The sequence below is a fragment of the Hemibagrus wyckioides genome, linkage group LG16 (assembly GCF_019097595.1).
Source record: "Hemibagrus wyckioides isolate EC202008001 linkage group LG16, SWU_Hwy_1.0, whole genome shotgun sequence".
NCBI lineage: Eukaryota > Metazoa > Chordata > Actinopteri > Siluriformes > Bagridae > Hemibagrus > Hemibagrus wyckioides.
In genome coordinates this window covers 5820676-5846230 of record NC_080725.1, presented here as the reverse complement: position 1 = coordinate 5846230, position 25555 = coordinate 5820676, and the positions used below count along the sequence as shown (strand labels likewise).

General features: G+C 37.6%; 2 protein-coding genes across 5 annotated transcripts; both read left to right on the top strand.

Moving 5' to 3' along the window:
* Window positions 1-4271: 4271 nt before the first annotated feature.
* On the top strand, window positions 4272-17768 carry si:ch1073-15f19.2 (cell surface glycoprotein MUC18). 3 transcript variants are annotated; one of them, XM_058411031.1, is made up of 9 exons: window positions 4272-4374; window positions 4702-5058; window positions 7794-7912; window positions 8030-8177; window positions 8352-8467; window positions 15195-15348; window positions 16183-16578; window positions 16914-17013; window positions 17094-17768. In XM_058411031.1, exons 1-9 carry the CDS (start codon window positions 4314-4316, stop codon window positions 17188-17190), a joined length of 1548 nt encoding a protein of 515 aa, XP_058267014.1. In that variant the 5' UTR covers window positions 4272-4313; the 3' UTR covers window positions 17191-17768. The 3 variants fall into 3 exon arrangements, with proteins under 3 accessions (XP_058267014.1, XP_058267015.1, XP_058267016.1); XM_058411032.1 differs by lacking the exons at window positions 4272-4374; window positions 4702-5058 and adding exons at window positions 6464-6641; window positions 6976-7332 and having other exon boundaries at window positions 17094-17762; XM_058411033.1 differs by lacking the exons at window positions 4272-4374; window positions 4702-5058 and adding exons at window positions 6848-6872; window positions 6976-7332 and having other exon boundaries at window positions 17094-17763.
* A 2924-nt stretch (window positions 17769-20692) lies between these two features.
* On the top strand, window positions 20693-25126 carry LOC131366503 (uncharacterized). Of its 2 annotated transcripts, none has more exons than XM_058410997.1 (6): window positions 20693-20817; window positions 21282-21389; window positions 21727-21769; window positions 21932-22002; window positions 22394-22464; window positions 24309-25126. In XM_058410997.1, the coding sequence occupies exons 1-6, from the start codon at window positions 20814-20816 to the stop codon at window positions 24702-24704; spliced, it is 693 nt and encodes a 230-aa protein (XP_058266980.1). In that variant the 5' UTR covers window positions 20693-20813; the 3' UTR covers window positions 24705-25126. The 2 variants fall into 2 exon arrangements, with proteins under 2 accessions (XP_058266980.1, XP_058266981.1); XM_058410998.1 differs by having other exon boundaries at window positions 20771-20890.
* The last annotated feature ends 429 nt before the right edge of the window (window positions 25127-25555 follow it).

The window sequence follows — 25555 nt, the reverse complement described above, 5'->3', positions numbered from 1 at the left end:
TATACATTTCTCCTTATGTGGATGGAAATACCATCACGTTAAAGAAGAAAGTCAGCATTTTATCTCATATTCATTATTTCATTTCAACTCCATTATATGTTGGTACACAGATAAAAAAAATAATAATTTTATGAATGAGCAAATGTGGACTTGACTATACTCAATGTTCTGCATTAGTAAATGTTGCTTTAAGTATACACAGATGAGGCAATACTAATCCCTGTCCACCATAAAAAAAAAAAAAAAAAAGCAAACAGCTCAGCTTTGCTTGATGGTTTGTGACCATCCACCTTCCTCTTGATGACATTCCAGAGGTTTTCAATAGGGTTCAAATCTGGAGATTGGGCAGTGGTCTCATATTTATCCAGAGTCATATCATATCATATCATATCATATCATATCATATCATACACTATATTGCCAAAAGTATTCGCTCACCTGCCTTGACTCGCATATGAACTTAAGTGACATCCCATTCCTAATCCATAGGGTTCAATATGACGTCAGTCCACCCTTTGCAGCTATAACAGCTTCAACTCTTCTGGGAAGGCTGTCCACAAGGTTTAGGAGTGTGTTTATGTGAATTTTTGACCATTCTTCCAGAAGCACATTTGTGAGGTCACACACTGATGTTGGACGAGAAGGCCTGGCTTTCAGTCTCCGCTCTAATTCATCCCAAAGGTGTTCTATCGGGTTGAGGTCAGGACTCTGTGCAGGCCAGTCAAGTTCATCCACACCAGACTCTGTCATCCATGTTTTTATGGATCTTGCTTTGTGCACTGGTGCACAGTCATGTTGGAAGAGGAAGGGGCCAGCTCCAAACTGTTCCCACAAAGTTGGGAGCATGGAATTGTCCAAAATGTCTTGGTATGCTGAAGCATTCAGAGTTCCTTTCACTGGAACTAAGGGGCCAAGCCCAGCTCCTGAAAAACAACCCCACACCATAATCCCCCCTCCACCAAACTTTACACTTGGCACAATGCAGTCAGACAAGTACCGTTCTCCTGGCAACCGCCAAACCCAGACTCGTCCATCAGATTGCCAGATGGAGAAGCGAGATTCGTCACTCCAGAGAACGCGTCTCCACTGCTCTAGAGTCCAGTGGTGGCGTGCTTTACACCACTGCATCCGACGCTTTGCATTGCACTTGGTGATGTATGGCTTGGATGCAGCTGCTCGGCCATGGAAACCCATTCCATGAAGCTCTCTGCGCACTGTTCTTGAGCTAATCTGAAGGCCACATGAAGTTTGGAGGTCTGTAGCGATTGACTCTGCAGAAAGTTGGCGACCTCTTCGCACTATGCGCCTCAGCATCCGCTGACCCCGCTCCGTCAGTTTACGTGGCCTACCACTTCGTGGCTGAGTTGCTGTCGTTCCCAAACACTTCCACGTTCTTATAATACAGCTGACAGTTGACTGTGGAATATTTAGGAGTGAGGAAATTTCACGACTGGATTTGTTGCACAGGTGGCATCCTATCACAGTTCCACGCTGGAATTCACTGAGCTCCTGAGAGCGACCCATTCTTTCACAAATGTTTGTAAAAACAGTCTGCATGCCTAGGTGCTTGATTTTATACACCTGTGGCCATGGAAGTGATTGGAACACCTGATTCTGATTATTTGGATGGGTGAGCGAATACTTTTGGCAATATAGTGTATCATATTATATTATTACTGCGGAAAGCTGAAAAAAAGCATCTAGCAATCTAACATTCATCCACCTGTTGCTTTATATCTTTTACAGGTTTTCCCCAACAAAGATTATACTCTTGTCTTACTTCACATGAAAGTCTCTTGAAAATTAGATTGTAAAATGTATAAATTGATCCCAAAGCTGACAGTTGTGGGGGTTGGAGGAGCAGCCCTCTGAGCAGTGCTGTCAACTGCTAATGAGGTCAGTGCCTGTAAATGATTACTCTGGACTATTTAAAAGGTTTAAAAAGACACACAAACACAAGAGACCAGACACTGACTAGATGCCATTACTCTCCAACTCCACCTGAGGAAGGAGCAAACACAAAATGCAAAATGATGCAAAGGTGTTATCCTGGAAGTGTTTGACTATATACACAATATGTCAAATTTGGCTGAGCAACAACATATTTAGCAAAAATGTACCCTGTGAATATAACTTGACTTTAAATGATCACTGAATGAAAATGCAACCATTTTGTAACAACCCCCTTTGAACTTCCCCTCCACACCACCAGAGGGAACCCTCTCCAGAATACTAACACTTCCAGTTTAGACTGCACTTGCTCAAGTTCTTTTCAAAATATTGTTAGATTGTGCTGAATTTCTGCCTCATTGTTCTTGACTATTGTCATGTTTTCTGGTTTTTGCCTTTTGGGTTGTGTTTTCTGGATTGTTTGACCCGCTGACTGTCCTGATTACAGATTTTTGTCTGCTTACTGTTATATTTTTGCCTCATGTTTTGGATTGTTTGCTTTTGGATTTTTTAATTAACTCTGCATATGGATTTTACATTGCCGTTTCCCAACTATTCCTTACACAATACTTTGCCTTTCAAGAATCCAGCAGAGTTGATACAGTTTCAGGAATTGACTGTCAGTCAGTAACTCGGCTCTACGGACATCTAGGGGAATTTCATTCCACCACCACGGTGCCAGAACAGAGAAGAGTCTAGATGTATACCTACCTTTTACCCTGAGAGATGGTGGGACCAGTTGGACAGTGCTAGCGGATCTGAGGGAGCCAGGTGCAGTGTGAGGAGTAATAAGATCTTTGAGGTAAGATGGTGCTGGTCCATTCTTGGCTTTGTAGGCAAGCATCAGTGTTTTGAATCTGATGCATGCACCTACCGGAAGCCAGTGGAGGGAACGCAGCAGTGGGGTGGTGTGGGAGAACTTAGGCAGGTTGAAAACAAGCTGTGCAGCTGCATTTTCAATTACCACTAACAATGTAGCATGCTCCAGGCCACCAACAAGCAGCTACCTGCTGCAATTCACAGACTTTCACCCCAGCGAATCCATTCACCCTAGATTGTGCTTCTTGTTAAGACACAGAATCATCAGTGTACAAGCATATATCCCAATATCCACATATAGTTTTCTATTATCAGGAAATATAGCAGCAGGATTTGTTACGATTGGTTATCCACTTAGCGTCAATGCTGTTCTTTCTGTATAATGAGTGAAATGCTTTAGAAGTGCTTTCAGTGAGAATTGGTTTGTCCCAAGATTTTTATATTTTTTGTCTCCAGCACTTTCCAAAATGAAGTTGCCCACATTATATTCATATATGAAGACTGACCTCTATGCAAGCATACATACTTAACATCCTGGCATGCTCACAGATATATGGTGAAAAAACATAAATCAATTTTATACACTTCACACACAGAGTTAAATAGGACAAAAGCGAATGTGAATCTTAACGCACAAACAGGCTCTTAATGCCAAGCAGTTCATGACAGTACACATTTGTATAAAGTTAAAGTATTGTGCTTGGCTCTGATGGAATAACCTTTTATGATTTTGCATAATAGTGAACATAATTTTGTGCCCCAGTGCTGCAGGTCTCTGTGGCATACACAGCCCCAGAATAGATTGTGATAGGATATGAGAGTAACTTACTGTAAATGTCATCAATCCTCCATTTGACAATTATTGAATTTTCACAAGAACAGACCACTGATCTTAAAGAAAAGTGAAGATGACTTAAATCTCCGGAAATTGATATAAATGTTATGACACTGTTTTTTCTTTTCTTTGTTTCACTCTCTAGCTATAAATGTCATTTATTTTTACTTGTTTTACCTATATTTAAGCATGAAAACTGTTTGATTCAATTATACTGTAAAAAAAAATCTGACATTTTGGAGATTTCTGCATTCTTTTACATTTTTTGGCTAAAAAAAATCACAGAAATGCAGAAACTGAGCATTTCAACAGAAACCAAAATTAACCTAGGAAGGAAACCGTGATTGTGCACAGGCCTGAGCAATGAAAACCTCATCTCTTTGAGAGAGAGAGAGAGAGATTTTGTTTTAATAAAAATCTAAACCCCTTACTACACAGATGGAAAAGGTCTATCCACCTTTTTTAGAGATAAATATTTTAAATAAAAAAATATAATTGAATAAGCAAATAAACACTCAAGTAATTCGTTCAGTCCATTACACACATACATTTAAAATATTATTTACATATTCGAGATCTCACAATGTTAATCTCTGGTCTGTGTGAGAAACAAGCCTGTGTGCAAATATTGTTCCTGTCTCTTCAGTGGTATAACCCCTAGCCACTTCCTTGGAAAAGCGTCATTTCTTTTCGTTCTGCTGTCTCAGTCATGGCTTCTGTCACGGCCAATAAAGCTACCAGCCTTCTGATTTTTATAAGCATTTTTCAAGGTGAGGATGACTAAATTTATTCACAAGGCTTCAATAGATTCATATCTTGCCTTAATTGTTTAAAAATATATGGTTTATTTTATTTAATTGATTTATTATGTTTATATGAATTTGTATCTCATCTGTATCTTGTTAGTAAAATGATCATGGTTTTTCTGATATTAACAGTGAGAATCAGTTGTTTGAAAGACATTCAGAAATCTCTGGAGTGTTGATGAACACAGGTGTCGAACTCAATCAAAGCAGCTTTAACATTTAAAAAGTACCAAGATTTTTCTAGAATAGCCTTGCTTATCCCTGATTAATGTTATTCACACTCATCAACAGGAACTCTCTGTCAGACCGCCTTCATAGAACACAAAACAGAGGTGAATGCCGCCGTTGGACAGAACATCAGCCTGCCATGCATCTTGTCCAACAAGCGTTCAAAAATCATCCAGTTACAATGGCATAAAGAGGGAAACCAGGGAGAACAAAAATTAGTGGTGTTTAATCCTGTCTTTTCCACTCTTTACTTTGTGGATGTGACACTGGAGCTGGTGAATGACACAAACACCGCAGAGCTGCGAGGCTCCATCTTGCATTTGCAGGAAGCTACAGAACAGGATAGTGGAGTCTATGTTTGTGATATTACCTCCTTTCCTAAGGGCAGCCTCAAAAACTTCACAAAAGTGCAAGTTACAGGTAAATTTATGAAGGATTTAATTGGGAGAGGAACAGATGAACACAACTGTGTGCTGTTATCAATAAGAAATCAACCAGTAACAGGAAATTAGATTCACAGTATCATGACAGTACAAGCAAATACCCCATTATCTACATAGTTTTCTATTATGAAAGGAAATCCAGCAGCAGAGCATCTGTTACATTTGACCCAATGTGCGTCAATACTGTGCTTACTGTATAATGACTGAAATGCTTTAGAAGTGCTTTCAGTGAGAAATGGTTTGTCCCAAGGTTTCTATATTTTGTCTCCAGCACTTTTCAAAATATAGTTGCCCACATTATATTCAAGTATGAAGACTGACCTCTATGCAAGCATACATGTTCAACAGCCTGGCATGCTCACAGATATATGGTGAAAGAAATATGAATCAATTTTATACACTTCACACACAGAGTGAACTAGAGTGGACAAAAGCGACTGTGAATCTTAATCCACAATCGTTATTTTGCTCTGCCACACAGTTCATGACAGTATACACCTGTATAAATTTAAAGTTTTTTGCCTGGCTCTGGAGGAATAATCTTTTTTTTCCTGATACATTATGATTTTGTATGATCATGAACACAAATCTGTGCCCCAGTGCTGCAGGTCTCTGTGGTACACAAAACCCACTAAAACCCACAGTGGCACACAAAACTGTGAGAGGAGATAGGTAAGAGTATCTTACTGTAAATGTTATCTATCCTTCACTTGACAATTATTGAATTTTCTGTTTAGCTGTTTTCTACTCTTCAAAGATCTTATTAATTTTGTAAGCAAGACATCAAACCTGTGAGCTGAAACCTATTCAACATCAACAAGATTAGACCTTAGATCTAGAAGGAAAGGAGATTCGTGCATTCTTTTACATTTTTGGCCAAACAAAATTCACAGGTTTTAAAATAGGAGTTAGGATATGTTGATGGGAACAAGGTTTCTGTTTCTGTCTTCATCTGTGTGTGTGTGTGTGCACACTGCATAATGGTATAACTGAGTATTTGAACAGGAAACCAAAATGAAACTAGGAAGGAGGTCATGATTGCGCACAGGCCTGAGCAGTGCTTCAAAGAAAACCTCATCCTCAAATCTAACACAAAGATGTTGTTGTTTTTATAATCACCAAAATCTCTTTTTTTAAAAAAAAAAAAAGAAGAAGAAGAAGAAGAAAGATTATATTTAAATAAGAATCTAACCCCCTTACAACATAGATGGCAAAGGTATAGCTTTTTTTTTTTAAAGAGATGAACATTTTATATTTTAAAAAATTACCACTGAAAAAAATAATAAATAAGTAATTCATTCAGTCCATTACACAGATACATTTAAAATATTATTTGCATATTCAAGACCTCACAGTGTTAATATATGGTGCAGTTTGAACAAGGACGTGTGCAGATGCAGACAGTTTTGTTCTTGTCTCTTCAGTGGTATAACCCCTAGCCACTTCCTGTGAAAAGCGTCATTTCTTTTCGTTCTCCAAAACTGACTGCTGTCTCAGTCATGGCTTCTGTCATGGCCAATAAAGCTACCAGCCTTCTGATTTTTATAAGCATTCTTCAAGGTGAGGATGACTAGATTTATTCACAAGCCTTCAATAGATTCATATCTTGCCTTAATTGTTTAAAAATATGTGGTTTATTTTACTTAATTGGTTAAGCATGTATTATGTTTATATGAATTTGTATCTCATCTGTATCTTGTTAGTAAAATGATCATGGTTTTTCTGATATTAACAGTGAGAATCAGTTGTTTGAAAGACATTCAGAAATCTCTGGAGTGTTGATGAACACAGGTGTCGAACTCAATCAAAGCAGCTTTAACATTTAAAAAGTACCAAGATTTTTCTAGAATAACCTTGCTTATCCCTGATTAATGTTATTCACACTCATCAACAGGAACTCTCTGTCAGACCGCCTTCATAGAACACAAAACAGAGGTGAATGCCGCAGTTGGACAGAACATCAGCCTGCCTTGCATCTTGTCCAACAAGCGTTCAAAAATCATCCAGTTACAATGGCATAAAGAGAGAAACCAGGGAGAACAAAAATTAGTGGTGTTTAATCCTGTCTTTTCCACTCTTTACTTTGCGGATGTGACACTGGAGCTGGTGAATGACACAAACACCGCAGAGCTGCGAGGCTCCATCTTGCATTTGCAGGAAGCTACAGAACAGGATAGTGGAGTCTATGTTTGTGATATTACCTCATTTCCTGATGGCAGCATCAAAAACTTCACAAAAGTACAAGTTACAGGTAAATTTATAAAGGATTTAATTGGGAGTGGAACAGTAGGTAAGATATATGTTTATATAAGATGTATCTGTTTATAACTATCTATTATCATGGAATGTTTTCTATCAGATATTATAAATGTATGTAATAAATGAGGATATGAAGCTCATGAGTGAAAGTATTGAGTATGCACAAAATAGTAATACGTGGAGAGAGATGCGGTGACTCATGAAGGGAAAAGCCGAAAGAAGAAGAAATCAGATATTCTTAATGATAATGCTATACCTATTATCTAGTATATAAATATGTAGTATTAAAATTATGTAACCTAGTATTTAATTATTCCATAGCTTTAAAATGAATTACTCAGAAATACCTTCTTTTTATATTTACACATAAACTTTAGTGGTAATGGAGATACAATTATGTCTTTGCTGATACAAATGAATGTTTTCATCTGAAAATGAATGTTTGTGCCCAAGTGCCGAAAGTTTCAGTGAAGGTCACGCCCACCAACAGGACTGTAATTGAAGGAGACACAGTGAGTGTCACGTGTGTCTGTGATCCATCACCTGACAAGTACATGTTATCATCCTCACTGGTGAGTGAAAAAACCTACAGCAGTGAAAAGCTATCCACTGTGTGCTCAGTCACAAGCAACTCAACCTCTTCTCCATGACATCACTTTACCATCATTTTGATTTGCTCCTCCCAACAGAGTCAATCAATAATGGAAAGTCGGGATGGAAAGTTCATAATTCAGAACGTTACTCGGCACATGAGTGACCTGATCTGTCAACCGCTCTGGAGCTCATCAAACCAACGTCTACAACACCTCAATGCAACCGTGCACCTGACTGTAGACTGTGAGTCTATAGCAATATTATTTTACCCTTCACATGCTTTAAGACTTAAGATAAAAGAAAACAGCTGAATCTTAATACTTTCTTTTAAAATGCTCAAAAATATTTTTTTTCTTTATTATTTTATTATTCGTTTTAATATTCATTTTTTAACATTATTCTCATTCTGCCCAACAGTTCTTGACAATATAGAGTGTAGTTCGGAGAGCCAGATACAAGTTGAAACTGGGACAAATCTGACGATTACCTGTGAAGCAAAGTCTTCCAAATCCTTGCAATTTGTTTGGATGAAGGTAATTCACATAAGAAAAAGATAACAGAAAGACAAACTTGTAATAAAATATAGATTCATATTTAGAGGCTTTATAGGAAGGTGGATATACTGTGTGTACAGGAGACCAGGTGGAAGGGTAGCAAGGCTCGTAGTATAGGAGCAGGATTCAAGTTGTTTTATTATGGTGTGGATAGTAAGAGAAATGGGGTAGGTGTGGTCCTGAAGGAGGAGTTTGTGAGGAATGTTCTGGAGGTGAAGAGAGTGTCAGACAGGGTGATGAGTCTGAAGTTAGAGGTTGAAGGGGTGATGTTGAATGTTGTTAGTGGTTATGCCCCACAGGTAGGTTGTGAGTTAGAAAAGAAAGAGAGATTCTGGAGTGAATTAGATGAGGTGGTAGAGAGTATTCCCACGGGTGAGAGAGTGGTGATAGGAGCAGATTTTAATGGACATGTTGGTGAGGGGAACACAGGTGATGAAGAGGTAATGGGCAAGTTTGGAGTTAAGGAAAGGAACCTTGAAGGGCAGATGGTAGTGGACTTTGCTAAGAGGATGGACATGGCTGTGGTTAACACTTATTTTCAGAAGAGGGAGGAGCATAGAGTGACTTACAAGAGTGGCGGTAGGAGCACACGGGTAGACTACATCCTATGTAGAAGAGGCAATCTGAAAGAGATTAGTGACTGTAAAGTGGTAGTGGGAGAGAGTGTATCCAGACAGCATAGGATGGTGGTGTGTAGGATGAATTTGATGGTCAAAGATAGAGATAGAGAAGAAAACCAAGTGGTGGAAGCTGAAAAAGGAGGAATGTTGTGAGGAATTTAGACAGAAGTTGAGGCAGGCTCTGGGTGGGCAGGTAGTGCTGCCAGATGACTGGGAAACTACAGCAGAAGTGATCAGGGAGACAGGAAGAAAGGTGCTGGGTGTGTCATCTGGAAGGAGGAAAGAAGATAAGGAGACTTGGTGGTGGAATGAGGAAGTTCAGGATAGTATTCAGAGGAAGAGGTTAGCCAAGAAGAAGTGGGACATGGACAGGACTGAAGAGAATAGACAGGAATACAAGGAGTTACAGCACAGAGTGAAGAGGGAGGTGTCTAAGGCCAAGCAGAAGGCGTATGATGAGTTGTACACTAGGTTAGACACTAGAGATGGAGAGAAGGACTTGTACAGGTTAGCTAGGCAGAGGGATCGAGATGGGAAGGATGTGCGGCAAGTTAGAGTTATTAAGGATAGAGATGGAAAGGTGCTCACAAGTGAGGAGAGGAGATGGAAGGAGTACTTTGAAGAGCTGATGAATGAGGGAAATGAGAGGGAACAAAGAGTAGAAGGGGTGAACTCTGTGGAACAGAAAGTAGATAAGATTAGAAAAGATGAAGTCAGGAAGGCTTAGAAGAGGATGAAAAGTGGAAAGGCAGTTGGTCCTGACGACATCCCGGTGGAGGTCTGGAAGAGTCTAGGAGAGGCGGAAGGGGAATTTTTAACTAGTCTGTTTAACAGGGTTTTAGAGAGTGAGAAGATGCCTGAGGAATGGAGAAGAAGTGTTTTAGTGCCAATCTTTAAGAATAAGGGTGACGTGCAGAGTTGCAGCAACTATAGGGGGATAAAGTTGATGAGCCATACAATGAAGCTATGGGAAAGAGTAGTGGAAGCTAAGTTCAGGAAGGTAGTGGAAATTTGTGAGCAGCAGTATGGCTTCATGCCCAGAAAAAGCACAACAGATGGAATTTTTGCTCTGAGAATGTTGATGGAGAAGTACAGGGATGGTCAGAGGGAGTTGCACTGTGTGTTTGTAGACTTGGAGAAAGCGTATGACAGGGTGCCAAGAGAAGAGCTGTGGTACTGTATGAGGAAGTCAGGAGTAGCAGAGAAGTATGTCAGAGTGGTGCAGGACATGTATGAGAGGAGCAGGACAGTGGTGAGGTGTGCTGTGGGGCAGACAGAGGAGTTCAGAGTGGAGGTGGGATTGCATCAGGGATCGGCTCTGAGCCCCTTCCTGTTTGCTATGGTGATGGACCAGTTGTCAGAGCAGGTCAGACAGGAGTCTCCTTGGACAATGATGTTTGCAGATGACATTGTGATCTGTAGTGAGAGCAGGGAGCAGGTGGAGGAAAACCAGGAGAGGTGGAGGTTTGTGCTGGAGAGAAGAGGAATGAAAGTCAGTCGTAGTAAGACTGAGTACATGTGAAGTGGAACAGTAAGATTACAGGGTGAAGAGGTGAAGAAGGTACAGGAGTTTAAGTACTTGGGGTCAACAGTCCAGAGTAATGGAGAGTGTGGGTGGAGAAAGATGTCGGGAGTTCTGTGTGATAGAAAAATTTCAGCAAGAATCAAGGGGAAGGTGTACAAGACAGTGGAGAGACCGGCCATGCTGTATGGTTTAGAGGCAGTATCACTGAGGAAGAGACAGGAGTCAGAGCTGGAGGTAGCAGAGCTGAAGATGTTAAAGTTCTCTTTGGGAGTGACAAGGATGGACAGGATTAGGAACGAGTACATCAGAGGGACAGCTCATGTTGGACGTTTGGAGGACAAAGTTAGCGAGGCCAGATTAAGATGGTTTGGACATGTTCAGAGGAGGGAGAGTGAGTATACTGGTAGGAGAATGTTGGACATGGAGCTGCCAGGCAGGAGGCAAAAAGGAAGGCCAAAGAGGAGGTATATGGATGTAATAAATGAGGATATGAAGATAGTGGGTGTAAGTGTTGATGATGCAGAAGATAGGGATAGGTGGAGAGAGATGATTCGCTGTGGCGACCCCTGAAGGGAAAAGCCAAAAGAAGAAGAAGATTTAGAGGCTTTATAGATACCTAAAATACATAACCTCCAGTGGCGGACCGTCAGGGCCAGCAAGGCCTTCTCTGCTGGCCTAAACAGCAGTGATCTGAATCACTGACTTGCATTTTAATATATTTAATATATTTTTCCATGAATGTGTATTAAATTATTCCCAATTGTCTATTCTCTACATTTCATAGCTTTTCTCTCGGTTGCGCTGCTTCCAGTAGTGTATATTTATGATAAGAGTATTTATCCAATCATATTTCAGCCAGTGGCTGACATCATGTGTTGCCAGAGTGAAAGAAATCTGCCTTAAGGCCTTCAGAATCAATAGTGTAGGCGCCCGTAGCTTAAAATAAGTGGCAATGAAATTGTTACATTAACCAATCAGATTTCGAGTTGGCGTCACTGGGGCCATCTAGCAGGCATACGATTACGTCAGCAATTTCCTGTCCTTTGATTGGATAATTGGAGTAGTCAGAGGCGAATTGCACAAACTAAATAATATATATATATATATATATTTTTTTTTTTTTAACTCATAATGGCTGACAGAGGAGAAGAAATCAATTTGGTCTCAGACATCCTTACAAATGCATTTTCAAGGTGGACTGTAATAAAATTGACTATTCCTTGTGAGGTGTGAAATACTGTACTGTAGCCTAATTTCTTTTTTACTTTGCCATTTAACGGTTGATTAGTATCTATTGCCGTGGTGTCATAATGATGGAATAGAGGTGGATTAATTCAGGAAGGACATCAGTGAAGGCCTAGGTGTGAAATGCACAGCCTGCCACTGGTAACCTCCCTTTGGCGGGGTGATTAAATGTATAATGTCATTTAATCAGATAATTAAATGTATACTTAAAGTGAAATTATTTTTTGATACCCTGCTGATTTTGTACGTTTGCCCACTGACAAAGAAATGATCAGTTTACAATTTTAATGGTAGGTTTATTTTAACAGTTAGACAGAATAACAACAAAAAAATCCAGAAAAACGCATTTCAGAAAAGTTAAACATTGATTTGCATTTTAATGAGAGTGAAATACGTATTCGATCCCCTGTCAATCAGCAAGATTGACTGTATCTGTGGACAGGTGTCTTTTATACAGGTAACAAAAAGGGAGTGCTCCTAATCTCAGCTTGTTACCTGTATAAAAGACACCTGTCCACAGAAACAGTCAATCAGTCAGATTCCAAACTCTCCATCATGGCCAAGACCAAAGAGCTGTCCAAGGATGTCAGGGACAAGATTGTAGACCTACACAAGGCTGGAATGGGCTACAAGACCATCGCCAAGCAGCTTGGTCAGAAGGTGACAACAGTTGGTGCGATTATTCGCAAATGAAAGAAATACAAAATAACTGTCAATCTCCCTCAGTCTGGGGCTCTATGCAAGATCTCACCTCGTGGAGTTTAATGATCATGAGAGCGGTGAGGAATCAGCCCAGAACTACACAGGAGGATCTTGTCAATAGTTCCCAAGGCAGCTGGGACCATAGTCACCAAGAAAACAAATTGAAACACATCTCATGGTGATGGACTAAATTCCTGCAGTGGCCACAAGGTCCCCCTGCTCAGGAAAGCGCATGTACAGGCCCGTCTGAAGTTTGCCAATGAACATCTGAATGATTCAGAGGAGAACTGGGTGAAAGTGTTGTGGTCAGATGAGACCAAAATCGAGCCTTTTGGCATCAACTCAACTTGCAGTGTTTGGAGGATGACAAATGCTGCCCATGACCCCGAGAACACCATCCTCAGGTGACAGAACAACTACACCACATCAAAGGGACAATGGACGGGGCCATGTACCATCAAATCTTGGGTGAGAACCTCCTTCCCTCAGCGAGGGCATTGAAAATGGGTCGTGGATGGGTATTCCAGCATGACAATAACCCAAAACACACAGCCAAGGCAACAAAGGAGTGGCTAAAGAAGAAGCACATTAAGGTCTAGTGGCCTAGCCAGTCTCCAGACCTTAATCCCATAGAAAATCTGTGGAGGGAGCTGAAGGTTCGAGTTGCCAAACGTCAGCCTCGAAACCTTAATGACTTGGAGAGGATCTGCAAAGAGGAGTGGGCCAAAATCCCTTCTGAGATGTGTGAAAATCTGGTGGCCAACTACAAGAAGCATCTGACCTCCATGATTGCCAACAAGGGTTTTGCTACCAAGTACTAAGTCATGTTTTGTGAAGGGGTCAAATACTTATTTCACTCATTAAAATGCAAATCAGTGAATAACTTTTTTGAAATGCATTTTTCTGTGTTATTCTGTCTCTCAATGTTCAAATAAACTTACCATTATATTTATAGACTGATCATTTCTTTGTCATTAGGCAAACGTACAAAATCAGCAGGGGATCAAATAATTTTTTTCCCTCATTATATACTATACTATACTATACTATACTATACTATACTATACTATACTATACTATACTATAATACTTAACTTAGTATTAATTTAGTATAATTCTATTCTATAATTCAGTTTACCTCACTAAAATGTTTTAATATGTTTAAGAAAGGTGTCTCATTAGCCTCCCTAAAGCACAGGCATGAACATATACAGTATGTAAAATGTTTTGCTAATTTTCTAGCATTAACTGGCTATGTTTAAGAAAGTATGTTTTCTTTATTAATGTCAGGTTAGACAATCTCTGGTTAAATCAATGTGCTTATATGCATGACTAGTGCTACATAGTTTGGTAATGAAGTTACCAGAAGTAAAATATCATGGGAATAAACAATGTTTAATATTACCTAGAAATTGCCTTAATATTACCTAGAATTTAAATTTAATATTTTAAATTAAAATTAAAATTTAATAAAACATGGCATTAACTTAATTTCAGTTTCAAATTCCCATATCTATAAATAAATAAATAAATATAAAGAAATATCCATATTCACTCAATGAGCATTTTATTAGGAACACCTATACACACTCAATTATGCAATCAGGCAATCGTAGCACAACGACAGCAGAACCATGTATCCAATCAGATACAGATCGTAAGGAACTACTAGGACAATTCACTGCCACACCACCAGAGGGGGTGCTGGTGGGTGGCTTGCTACTCCTTGTTGAGTGTCATGTGATCATTTCATGTGTTATGTCACCTGTATATAATGATCCCTAATGTGTTGCCCTATTTATACCTGCCCTTTTGTGCATGTCCTTTTCAAGTTATTGTTTACTGTCGTTTTTGGTTCGGCTTGTTTCTGTTTCAGTTTTGCCATGCTGAATTTTGTTTTCAGTCATGTTTCCAAGTATTTAGGTACTGTTTATTTCATGTTTCCTTCGTTATGTCATTTTTAGTTAAATAAAATCAAGGACGGTCTGAGTTGCGGCATTTCTGAACCATGACACAGATTTAGGGCTTCAGGAAATACTGAAATAGTGAAAGTGTCATCTCAATGAGTTTACCTGTAGCACGGTTGTCGGTGTTGGTAGGCCATCCATCGCAAAGATTGATGTTTTGTGTGTTTTGAGATGCTTTTCTGCTCATAATCACACTTGTAAAGAATGATTATTTGAGTTATTGAGTTATCCTTCTTGTTGACTTGAACCAGCTTGAATCTGGCTATTTTCCTCTGCAAAAAATTAATTCAATTTTAAATCTATAGCACTTTTAACAGTGACATTGCTCTAAAGCAGAGGCATTTCCACCAGGAGCACTGTCACTCACTTGATTTTTTTCCCCACACCGTTCTGTGTAAACTTTAGAGGCTCTTGTGTGTGAAAATCCCAAGAGATTAGCAGTTAAAGATATACTCAAATAACCCCATCTGGCACCAGAATAACTCAGATGCCTTTTTTTTTTTTTTTTTTTGGTTGATGTGAGCATTACCTGAAGCTGCTGGCCTGTATCTGGTTTCATACACTGAATGTTCAGGTGTAATAGCGTTCCTAATAAAGTGCTCAGTAAGTGTACATATAAGCCTATGATGTTTCCCCTTTTCCTACAGCACAACATGACAGTGTCCTCCAGTCCCAGTATAAAACTGTGGTCAGTGAGTCCTGATCAATCTGGAATTTACACCCTGATTGTTCACACCGGAAATCCTCGTCTACACAGACTGAAGGTTTTTACAGTTACTGTGATGAACAGAACACACACGGGTGAGTGTGTCAAAATGTCTGCATAAATCTGTTATGAGGTTGAACACTCTGATAAGGCTACATGACAAAAGGATTGTTGTTTGCTGAGTTTGCTGCTTACTCAGAGCTCACTTCCTGTAAAGACTAGATGCGGTCTGCTGTGTTCTGGGTATTTATGCCAGAGCTGAAAATGTGGTTTCCTCTATGGACAGAATGGACACAGTGTGTTACAGTTATTGTACAGGAAAATAAAATAAAAAAAATACTTGTGCTTAACTTACATCTTTGTAAACTTTTTTTTAGCAAATTGGAAGGTATAAACATAAGTTTTAGAGAACTTGTCTCAGTGTTTAACTTGAATGGCAAAAATATACTTTTCTATTTCCATACGGTTAAAGTATCAGGATTGGTTTGATCCTCTGAGATATTTTGCCTGGTCTGCATTCAGACCGGATCCACCAGTTGATGACCCCTGTCTTGGGTTATAATTGTTAAAATCTGGGACAACCTTTAAATAAACTCACATATTGAAGATGTATTGTAGACGCTAACACTCGGTGGCAGTTTGAGTAATGAAACTGTTCCACATTGTGATCACAGTGACAGCAGTTCATCTCCCTCATCAAACAATGGTTGGGTCCGCATACCAAGCTATGCCCCAGATGTTGATGCCTATCTATATTTATAAAGACCATTTTAACGTGAAACATATTGTTTTTCTATTGATGTCAATTGCAACTTTTATATTGCTTTTTCATTTGTGAGAATCTCCATTTTTAATATTGGGACACGTGGCTCAATTACTCCCTTTGTGTATAACACTCAAAATGTATCTGTGTCTTTCTCAATTTAAAGAACATCGGTGCAGCACCATGACTACGGAAACAACACCTCAGATAAGCAGCACAACTATAACAACACCAGAACTTAATGTTACAACGGCAACATTACAAACAGAATATAACAGCAGCACCACTGATAGAACATCTACAGAGGAAGTCACGTATATCAGCACCTCAACTCCATCTACTGGAAACGTCACAGTGGTGCACACAACAACACACACGGGGGTAAAAAGCTCAGCCACCACCTTCACACATACATCAAGAGAGGACAGGACACTGTCTGAGATTTGCTGTACATCCAGCCCAGAATCAGCCAGCAGAGAACTCACCTATGGACCCTCAAGTACATCGGATTCCTTAAGCAAGGCCACTGTGAGAAACAACACCTTAGGTTTTACAAAACAAGGTGATGCAAGCAATCTCTCCTGTTTACTAAATAGGGTTAGGGTTAGGATTATTTGCTATTTTTTATTTTATTTTATTAATTTAAATGAATACAGTGTCACCTGCCTGGAAACGAAGCACTACATTTAGTTTTTGCAATATTTTAGACATTAGACAAACAGAACCCGTAAAATGCAGCATTGCAATTTTGAAAGGATGTGAAATGCTAACGATATCATGTGACACTGTTTATAATAACTACATAAGAAGCTATTCCACCAAAACTGGCAAATGCATAACAACAGGGAATAAAGAAAGAGATCACTTTCTCTTTATCTCATGACCTCTTTGTTGCAGATGGGAGCACCAGTAAGTCACATGCAGTGTTTATCATTCCTTTTCTTCTCTTGTTGGCTGTCATTGGGTTTCTTTACCGGCAATACCTCATTCAGAAAAGGTGAGAGACACGTCAGAAGGTCCATGTGTCCTGTCTGTCACCTTTCTGTGTGACTCTAATCTCTTTGTTTTTCTTTTCAGGTTGGATATGCCGCCCCCATTCAAGCCTCCTCCACCACCAGTGAAGTACACATCAGCAAGAAATAATGATATACCTGTTACTGACATTTTAGTATGATGAACTCATGCATCAAAACAGAGCCTTCTATACTGACAAGTACTTTTGAGTTTTAGGATTTTTTTTTGATAGACTATGTCTGCCTGTAATATATATATTTAAGCTATTCTTTATTTTGTAAGCAGGAACCCTCTTTCACACTCTGACATTTCAACACATTTACTAACTGTCTGGGTTTTTACATTTTCCCTTGAAATATCTGAAAAGGTCAAAGAGTATGAACAAGGAAACAGGATGTCATCAGAAGAAAAAAGCAAAACAAAACAAAAAAATGCATGAAGGTTTAGCCTTAGATACAGCTATATCTTAGATACTATGGTGCAAAACTGCTATACTATGATTAAAGTTTGCCACTGAATGTGATTTTTTTATGTGAAAAAAGTTATTTTAATTTTGTGTCATATTCTGTGTATTCTTTATTTTTTTCCCCCTGTGAATTACCTGCATGTTCTCACAGTTGTTTTGTATAAAACAGTTCACATGGCTATTACTTGTTATATTAAATCTAATTGTTACTTTATGATTAAATTAAACTTTATATGAACCATTTATGAAGTGGTAGCTCAGTGATTAAGGTATTGAACTACTGATTGGAAGGTTGTGAGTTTGAATCCCAGGTCCACCATGCTGTAAATGTTATGATTGGTTCAAATCTGTTGCGATATATTTGCAGCAGACTTAAGTAGGTGCCCTAGAGTCAAAAATAAAAATGCACTATTTGAATATCAAGAGCTCAGAGTACAAAATGTTTGTGGACAGCAACAACTAATCAGGGACAATCAATACAAGTATTGCTCTGACCTTGCTTAACAGCTGTATCTTGTTCACAACATCCACCACGGTCGGATACATTGAAGGCACGTGGAAGTGATCATCAATGATGTTGAATACTCAGAGCAAGAAAGCATTTAGAGTTGAATGCAAATACAGGGGTAAGTTTGTTGAGTGATTTACTGAGCAGACCAGAAGAGAAAGGCTAAACGAAAAGGTCACTTAAATACAGAGCAACCTCAACTAGACAAAGACTGAAACGGTTTGAAAAGACTCAATAACCAAAGAGATACAGGAACAGCAATGCCTCTGACAGTGAAGCTAACAAGGAAGTGACTAACAAACTGTTTGAGACTGGACTAGGCTATTTAAAAGACACGCATATTACAGGTGCACACTGGGATTGAGATCCTGCAGCTCAGCTGATGACAGAACAGCGTGGTACTATACACTAACCAACTCTTTTTATTAGGAATACTATTACATCTGCAAAGATGCTTCAGATTCCTGTTCAACAGCTGATGTGGTCTTATGCTGCTGTAGAATATTCACTTCAATATCTGTCAAGGACTCAACAGTGGCAACGTGGTGGTGCTGGGGCTTGAACCCCTAACCTTCCGGTTAACGACCCAGAGCCTTAACCACTTGTGTCACCACCGCCCCTCACTGACGTCACATTTTTCCACCGTTCTGATATTTCATGTGAATTTTAAGCGAAGCTCTTGACCTGTATTTCTATGAATCAATGCATTGGGTGAAAAAATAAGCACTGCATATGTGCAAAGCTACAAATATAAGGGAGTTTGAAATGTTCTAACTGGAACGGGCCAGAAATTCCTCTACTAGTGTTAATGACCCATGTTAGACATAGCAGCCAGAGGCTTAATGCTCTCTTAAGGGGAAACATCAACAAATAATTGTGGTTGTGTTAATAATAATAATAATAATAATAATAATAATAATAATAATAATAATAATAATAATAATAACTTTGGTGGTCTTCATGGAGTGATATGAAGTAGCAATTATATTGAACCTGGTGTACAAAAACATGCAGACATCATTTTGAATGTCTATTTTGAAGTGACTAAACCTGTAACACTAATCTACTGATCTGACAGTGTGGGGTCCTAAACAAGTAACTGATGATATCACAGTCCTACAGAACAGGACGAAAGACATACAAAAGCAAGTCTTTACATATCTAATGTAACACAGAGAAAATTGGAAATAAATCAAATATCTGAAAATGGTATGTTTACAACCCAGAAGACATTCCACCGCTCATCCGAGGAGCTTTACCAGTTCTTCAGTATTATAGTATTGTAAGTCATTTTCAATAACCACTATTATATCTTCAAAATGAGACGGGTGACTGAAAACTTTGATACCTTTATTCTCACACGAATACAGAGAATGGCCCTTCAAATAACAACCTACAAAAAAATAAAATACTTGTCACTAGAGCTGACACTAAACCTCAGGTCACGCCTCATATATTCAAAGACGACAGGAAAACTAACCAAGCAAACCACATCAGATATCAAGAACTGACCAACAGGAACGCCTTTCTAGTGTTACACAACAGTTTATTTTATATTAACCAGACTATATCATCTAAGTCATTTTACAGTTATCTGAATGACTAATTTAACCGTTTTAATCATTTTCATTTCGAATAATAGAGAATATATATGCTTACACTGGCCGAACTCTATTGTTAGTGACTATATTGTGCAAGTGTTTTGTGTTTGTGGTTCAGTTCTCAAAGAAGAGATACGAGTTACCCAGAAGGACGTTTCCTGCTATGTGGTCGGAAATGGAAATTTAAACAAAAAAAAAAAAAAAAGAAAATCTCACATACTCCTGCAAACTCAAAACAACTAGCAACAAGGAATGAACAAATAATCATAGGTAGTTAATATTTACTTTTGCACTGATTTAGTTGTAATAAGCTGTTATAGATGCAAGTGCACATACATACATTTTCTCAGGAATAGCCAGCTTTCTCATGCTGGCTTGGTTTCTATATGATTCTGTTATTTAACATAACATGCAGCATGGGAACTCCAAAAAGACGTAGCAACAGATTTTAGAATTTACCTTAAGGTACAACCACAGAGCACAAGTCTGTAGCTAATGTGTCTGTTCAGATCAATACAACTCAAATATACTGGCTTGTAATTATTTTCAATGTTGTTGCTGATGTTTTTAATATTAATCATGATCATTATTGACATTAAACACAATAGCAACATTTTTATTGCCTGATACTATTCCAGATAACATGAACAGAAACACAGTGTTAATTACAAACAAGACTAAGTATAAGAGACTGAGTAGAGTAGACATTGACTTTTATTTATTTGTTGAACACAATAAATAAAACAGCTCTCATGACTGCATGTTGCTTAAAGCAGAAATCTGTTCGCAATTAATCTTACCTTTAATTGCAAATATTCCAAATAACATTTCTACTTAATCTATTGGGCTTTCAGGAGAATAATTTCAAGGTATCAGTTTTAATAAATGAAGCAGTGAAATGGGAACAAGTATCTAAGATCATTAATTTGACAAAACTCTGCTAAGTAAATCCTTTGAATGAATTTCATTTGGCTATAGATGAAATGAAAAAGTGCCACATTTGTTACATGAAGAGAGACTCACCTTGCCTTTGGGTGACGTGAACATTTGCAGTGAATTAAGTATCCGCCACATTTCCTGTTTGTAACCGAAAAAGACACAAGGCAGTAAAAATAGAAGCAGATATGGTGCACCTTACGAACAAAACGCATAGTAGGCAAAGCTGAAGCTTCATTGCTAACGGACTGTTGAGGATAAGGAGATCTGCAATGGGTAAGCTAGAATGATTACTTTTGCTGTGCTATAAGTACAACTTTCGTACGTGGACATGTTTTCCAGACTGAAGGTATGAATATCTATCTCTACGCTGAGCAGTTCTTTTTGACTTCTTTAATGCATTTTTAAGAAAGATGAAAAACATATTAGCTGAAGAAAACTAGTGTCTTGGAAAGTAGAAATAAGCTTGGCCTATTAATTCATTATTTCCATCAGTACATTAGACATTATTTCCAAATATCTATTCCACTGATGTTTTAAAATTATTGTTAATTGTTGTCAGTAGTTATCATATAGTTTTTATTCATTATTATTATTATTATTATTATTATTATTATTATTATTATTATTTAAATGAAACAACTGCGCTTTTTATTAACTGTACTTACTTGATTTCATTATTAACAAAATGCAGCAAAATATATCTAACGTTTCTTATTTTTTCCTTCTTGTTTTCTAAGTGGATCCATGCTATACGGGGCTGTCAATAACGTCTATAGCACTGTTAATGTCTGTAGGTTTAAACATTTTTCTTTATTACCTGAGAAGAAGAGACAGACAAAACAGAGGTACGTTAAACATCGTTTATTTATTTAACACATAATCATTTGTTAGTAACGCTGTATATTAAGAATATTTCACTGTAGATTCAGTATATTGTATTATTATTTTTAGAATGCTGTTAAAATGTAAAGTGTATTAGTTTATTGTATCCTGTAAAGTAAATGAGCATATGGTGTAATGTATATATGTATTATGTAATAATGTTATACCTATCATCATTATTTTAAATTAGCATACAAGTATATTAGCATATGTTATACTTTTCTCCCAATGCATTCAAACATAACAATAACTTTGGATAATACTGATTTATTTTTTTATTTTTTTATTTTTTTTAAATAGATGTTGGGATGCCGTTGTACCAAGATTCTTTCCATAGTGACAGGTAGGCATATTTTACAAGCGCTCTTGTGCATTTATTTATTTATTTATTTATTTATTTATTTATTCGCTTGCTTACATACTTACATATGCTGTGCCCTGGGCTTAACATGACACAAGCCATGTATTAAATAAATGTGTTTAGTTATTCTTCATCATCTCACAGGTTTGAGGATGAAGAACGACAAGATCAAGACAATCCTATATATGGAAACATCTTTGTAGATGGAGTTGGAGGTGAATCAGGTTTTTTAAGCCTCATTGCCTTTTAATCTTTTTTTTTCATCACTGATATTGTATATTGTATATCGTGACAGATTTTAACATTTGGGAAAAAGTCAAACTTGATGCTTTCCATGACGGTTGTACAGTCCATAAGGCAAAAGTCGGAGCTTTATAAAAGCAAAATGAACTGTAAAAAGTCAAGAAGTCAAAAATTCAATTAACAAGTTGCAATTTCTTAAGCTTTATAAATTAATGCTAAAAAAATATATATCATTTTATATGCACACATTTTGTAAATAGCGGTGCTATGCAGTATAATAAACAGTACCGTCATAAAAAATACACCGTCTCACTACCATTTTGCAAAAAATATGTATTTTAATTATTTTTACATTTTTTTCAGGATCCATGTCAATGGCTGAATATGGAAACAACGTACAAATGCCAAAACAAGTCACAAGACAAGATGAAAAGGTACAGTGCTACTGATGTATGCTCAAATAACATGACCATTATTATAAAACTGGAGAAATCTGTCTAGTAAACACTTAAACATTACAGTCTAATCTAAATGACATGAATTATGAAGGAAAGCTGTAAATAAAAGGCTTAAGCATGAAAAAATGCGACAGTGTCACCTTCGCTGATATTTTTAATGCTAGAGCTGATGTACTGGAATAGTTGTTATCGTGTTAAAATGCACTGTTAATTTGATAGCAAGGTAACTATTTTGAGCAGGCCAACCCACGCATTTAAAAGCGGCCACATGCAGAGAAATACCGTGGCTCTTTACTCTCACACAACTGTGGTATTGCACTCTTAGACCACTGTGCATCAATAAGTTAGATGCGAAGATATGCACAGGAAACCAGATAAGACTAAAAACTGACGAAGGCTTTTTATATGTAATAGACATGTTGAATGTCACACGGAAAACTAGTTCTTCGGGAGGTATACAGTAGCTATTCACCTCACACTTCCAGTATACAGTGTGCTACAGATTTATTGGTGAGAAATAAAAGTACTCCATAAGAAGGAAGAGAAACCTCTTTCCATTGTACCTTAGTGAAAATGTACAAACTTCAAAATGTAAATTCATTTAAAAATTTATATTTAACTAAAGATGTCCAGTGGCGTCCAAACGTCTGAAACCACGTTTGAAAATCCGGAATTTTAGAAACATTAACAGAATGATTTTATCATACTCAACATTTAAAAGCAAAAAAAAAAAAAGGAAATGTGCAACCTTTGACTATTCAAGATGTTGCATAAATAATGGCATGTAGGAAAATCTGTGATATTGAACATGTTAACTGCTTTGTACAAAAAGGTCAGATTGTCTCAGAAACTCATTCCTTCTACTGAAGCACGTTGTTCAGATGACACTTAAATGGATTTCAGCTAACACGGTTCATCAAGGTTTTGGCGCCAGCTGAGTGCACGCTGTCATTTAAGCAAAAAAATACAAATTATGAAATGCATGTCGATATTTTCAAGGTTCAACTTTTTACTCAAGCTGTTGCTGATTGTAATGGAAACCTTTTCTATTTGAACTAGTTTCTGACTTTTGGACTATGCAGTTAGTACGATGCTATTCATGAATGCCTGTAACTGATCTTTATAAAGAAATATCTTCTTTAGGAAAACGTAAAAAGATCTGAATTTAGTGGCAAAATATGTAGCTATTTTGACACATGAACATTTATTTTAAGTCATTATTTCATATACCTCTATTTCTGACACCTGGAATAACTTCCATAATATACCTAAGCAAAAACTTTTGAAATGAATTTTTTATTTATTATTATTATTTTCGGCAATAGATGTTGATGATCAACAACATAAGATGTTGTGCATAGGTTCTGCAAGTCTCTGGCACTGTACAGGGGAAATGAATACTGTGCTTCTAAAAAAAAAAATTTCCTTCTATTAGAGATCTGATGTTGATATTGAAGCGCTCTGTCTAACACGTCAGTCCATATTCTCTCATAGGTGTTCAGTTAGGTTGTCAAAAAATTTTATTTGTTTCACCTATTTGTACATTATATTGCCGTAACCACTATTATCAGATTATTAAGCAACCAGGTATCAGTCATACATACAGCCGACAAACTCTTATTTTTTTGGTTTGTTTGATGTTTTTTTCTTTCAATGACTCAATATTGACAGAAATAGCATTGCCTCTATGTTCGTCTGCTAAACCCAGTATTGTGAAATAGTTTTTCATAACTAATAGACAGGTCCTGATGGTGGGCTCAGCCCTGTAGTTTGTTAATGAATGGATTATAGACTAATCAAAACAACATTTCCCCCCCCAGTCTGACCCAGAAGATGTTTCTTATGCATCCTTGGATTTGCGACTTGCTCAGAAACGTAAGAAAAAGAAGAGATACCAGGAGAGACAGAATCAGATGCATATGGTTCAGACTCATGCTGCTCCTGTGCCACAGAAGAGGTGCATGGAAAGGGGAGCCAACTATGACGTCGCTCTGCCTTCACGGACCAGCAGCCTCATTGTGTCCCGCAGCAGCATCTACCTCAACAGCCATCAAGTAGCACTGGAGACGGAGGAGCTACAGAGAGAGAGAGAACGAGAAAAGGAGAGAGAGACAGAATGGAAAAGTACTCATGAGTGGGAGATGATGATGAAATTGCATGGCAACACTGATCACAGTCTGGGTTCATCAGAGTCATGTCATGATCAAGGCAGCTAAAGACCAAAGCAAATGTAAAAAGTCCAAAGATATCTGACTTAGTGCTAAATCTGGCACAATTCATTAGAATAACTTATTTTACCATAAATATCTTAAGATCAGTGGTCACAGTATGTGAAGACAAATATTGCTGCCTGTAAGTGAGTAGAATAATGAAATTGCATGCTTCTGCAGGTACGCTGAGCTCTATAATCAGATTGTACAATATATTCAGCAACAGCAGGTGACAGGAGGATATTGAGCAACATTGTTTATTTATGTTGTGGAAAACACCTTTAAATGTTTCCATGAGGAAACTGATAACAAAAAATATGAAAGAGGTTTTTTTCTAGGTTTATGGAAAAATACATTGTACCTAATCAGTTCTGAGCTAAATTTGTACCGGGGTGTTAAAAAAATAAATAAAAACAGCCTCAAAGACATGTGCAAAGAGTGCAGAGCGCAAGAATGTTATTTGTAATAGATCATATCTGCTATTCCACTTAAGTCACTAGGCAAGCTCTGTGCATGTTGGAAATATGTTTGTTTATGATAATAAAAATGATACAACTTTAATTATAAAGGTCATTAAATAAAATGTGTCTGCTTTTATATATATATATATATATATATATATATATATATATATAATTAAATCATTAACATATGCAGCTCAAAATGCTTCCTAAATTAAATTAAAACGGTTTATCATAATGCAATTTAATGCATTGATGCATTTAATATAATGCAAGACCACTGCATACATAATGAGTGATTTAAGATGTGTTGCATTCTTTTTCTTGCTTTCTTTTTTATTAAAATGCGGGTCAGTGGTGACAGCTGGCATCTGTATAACAAAACATGAAGTTATA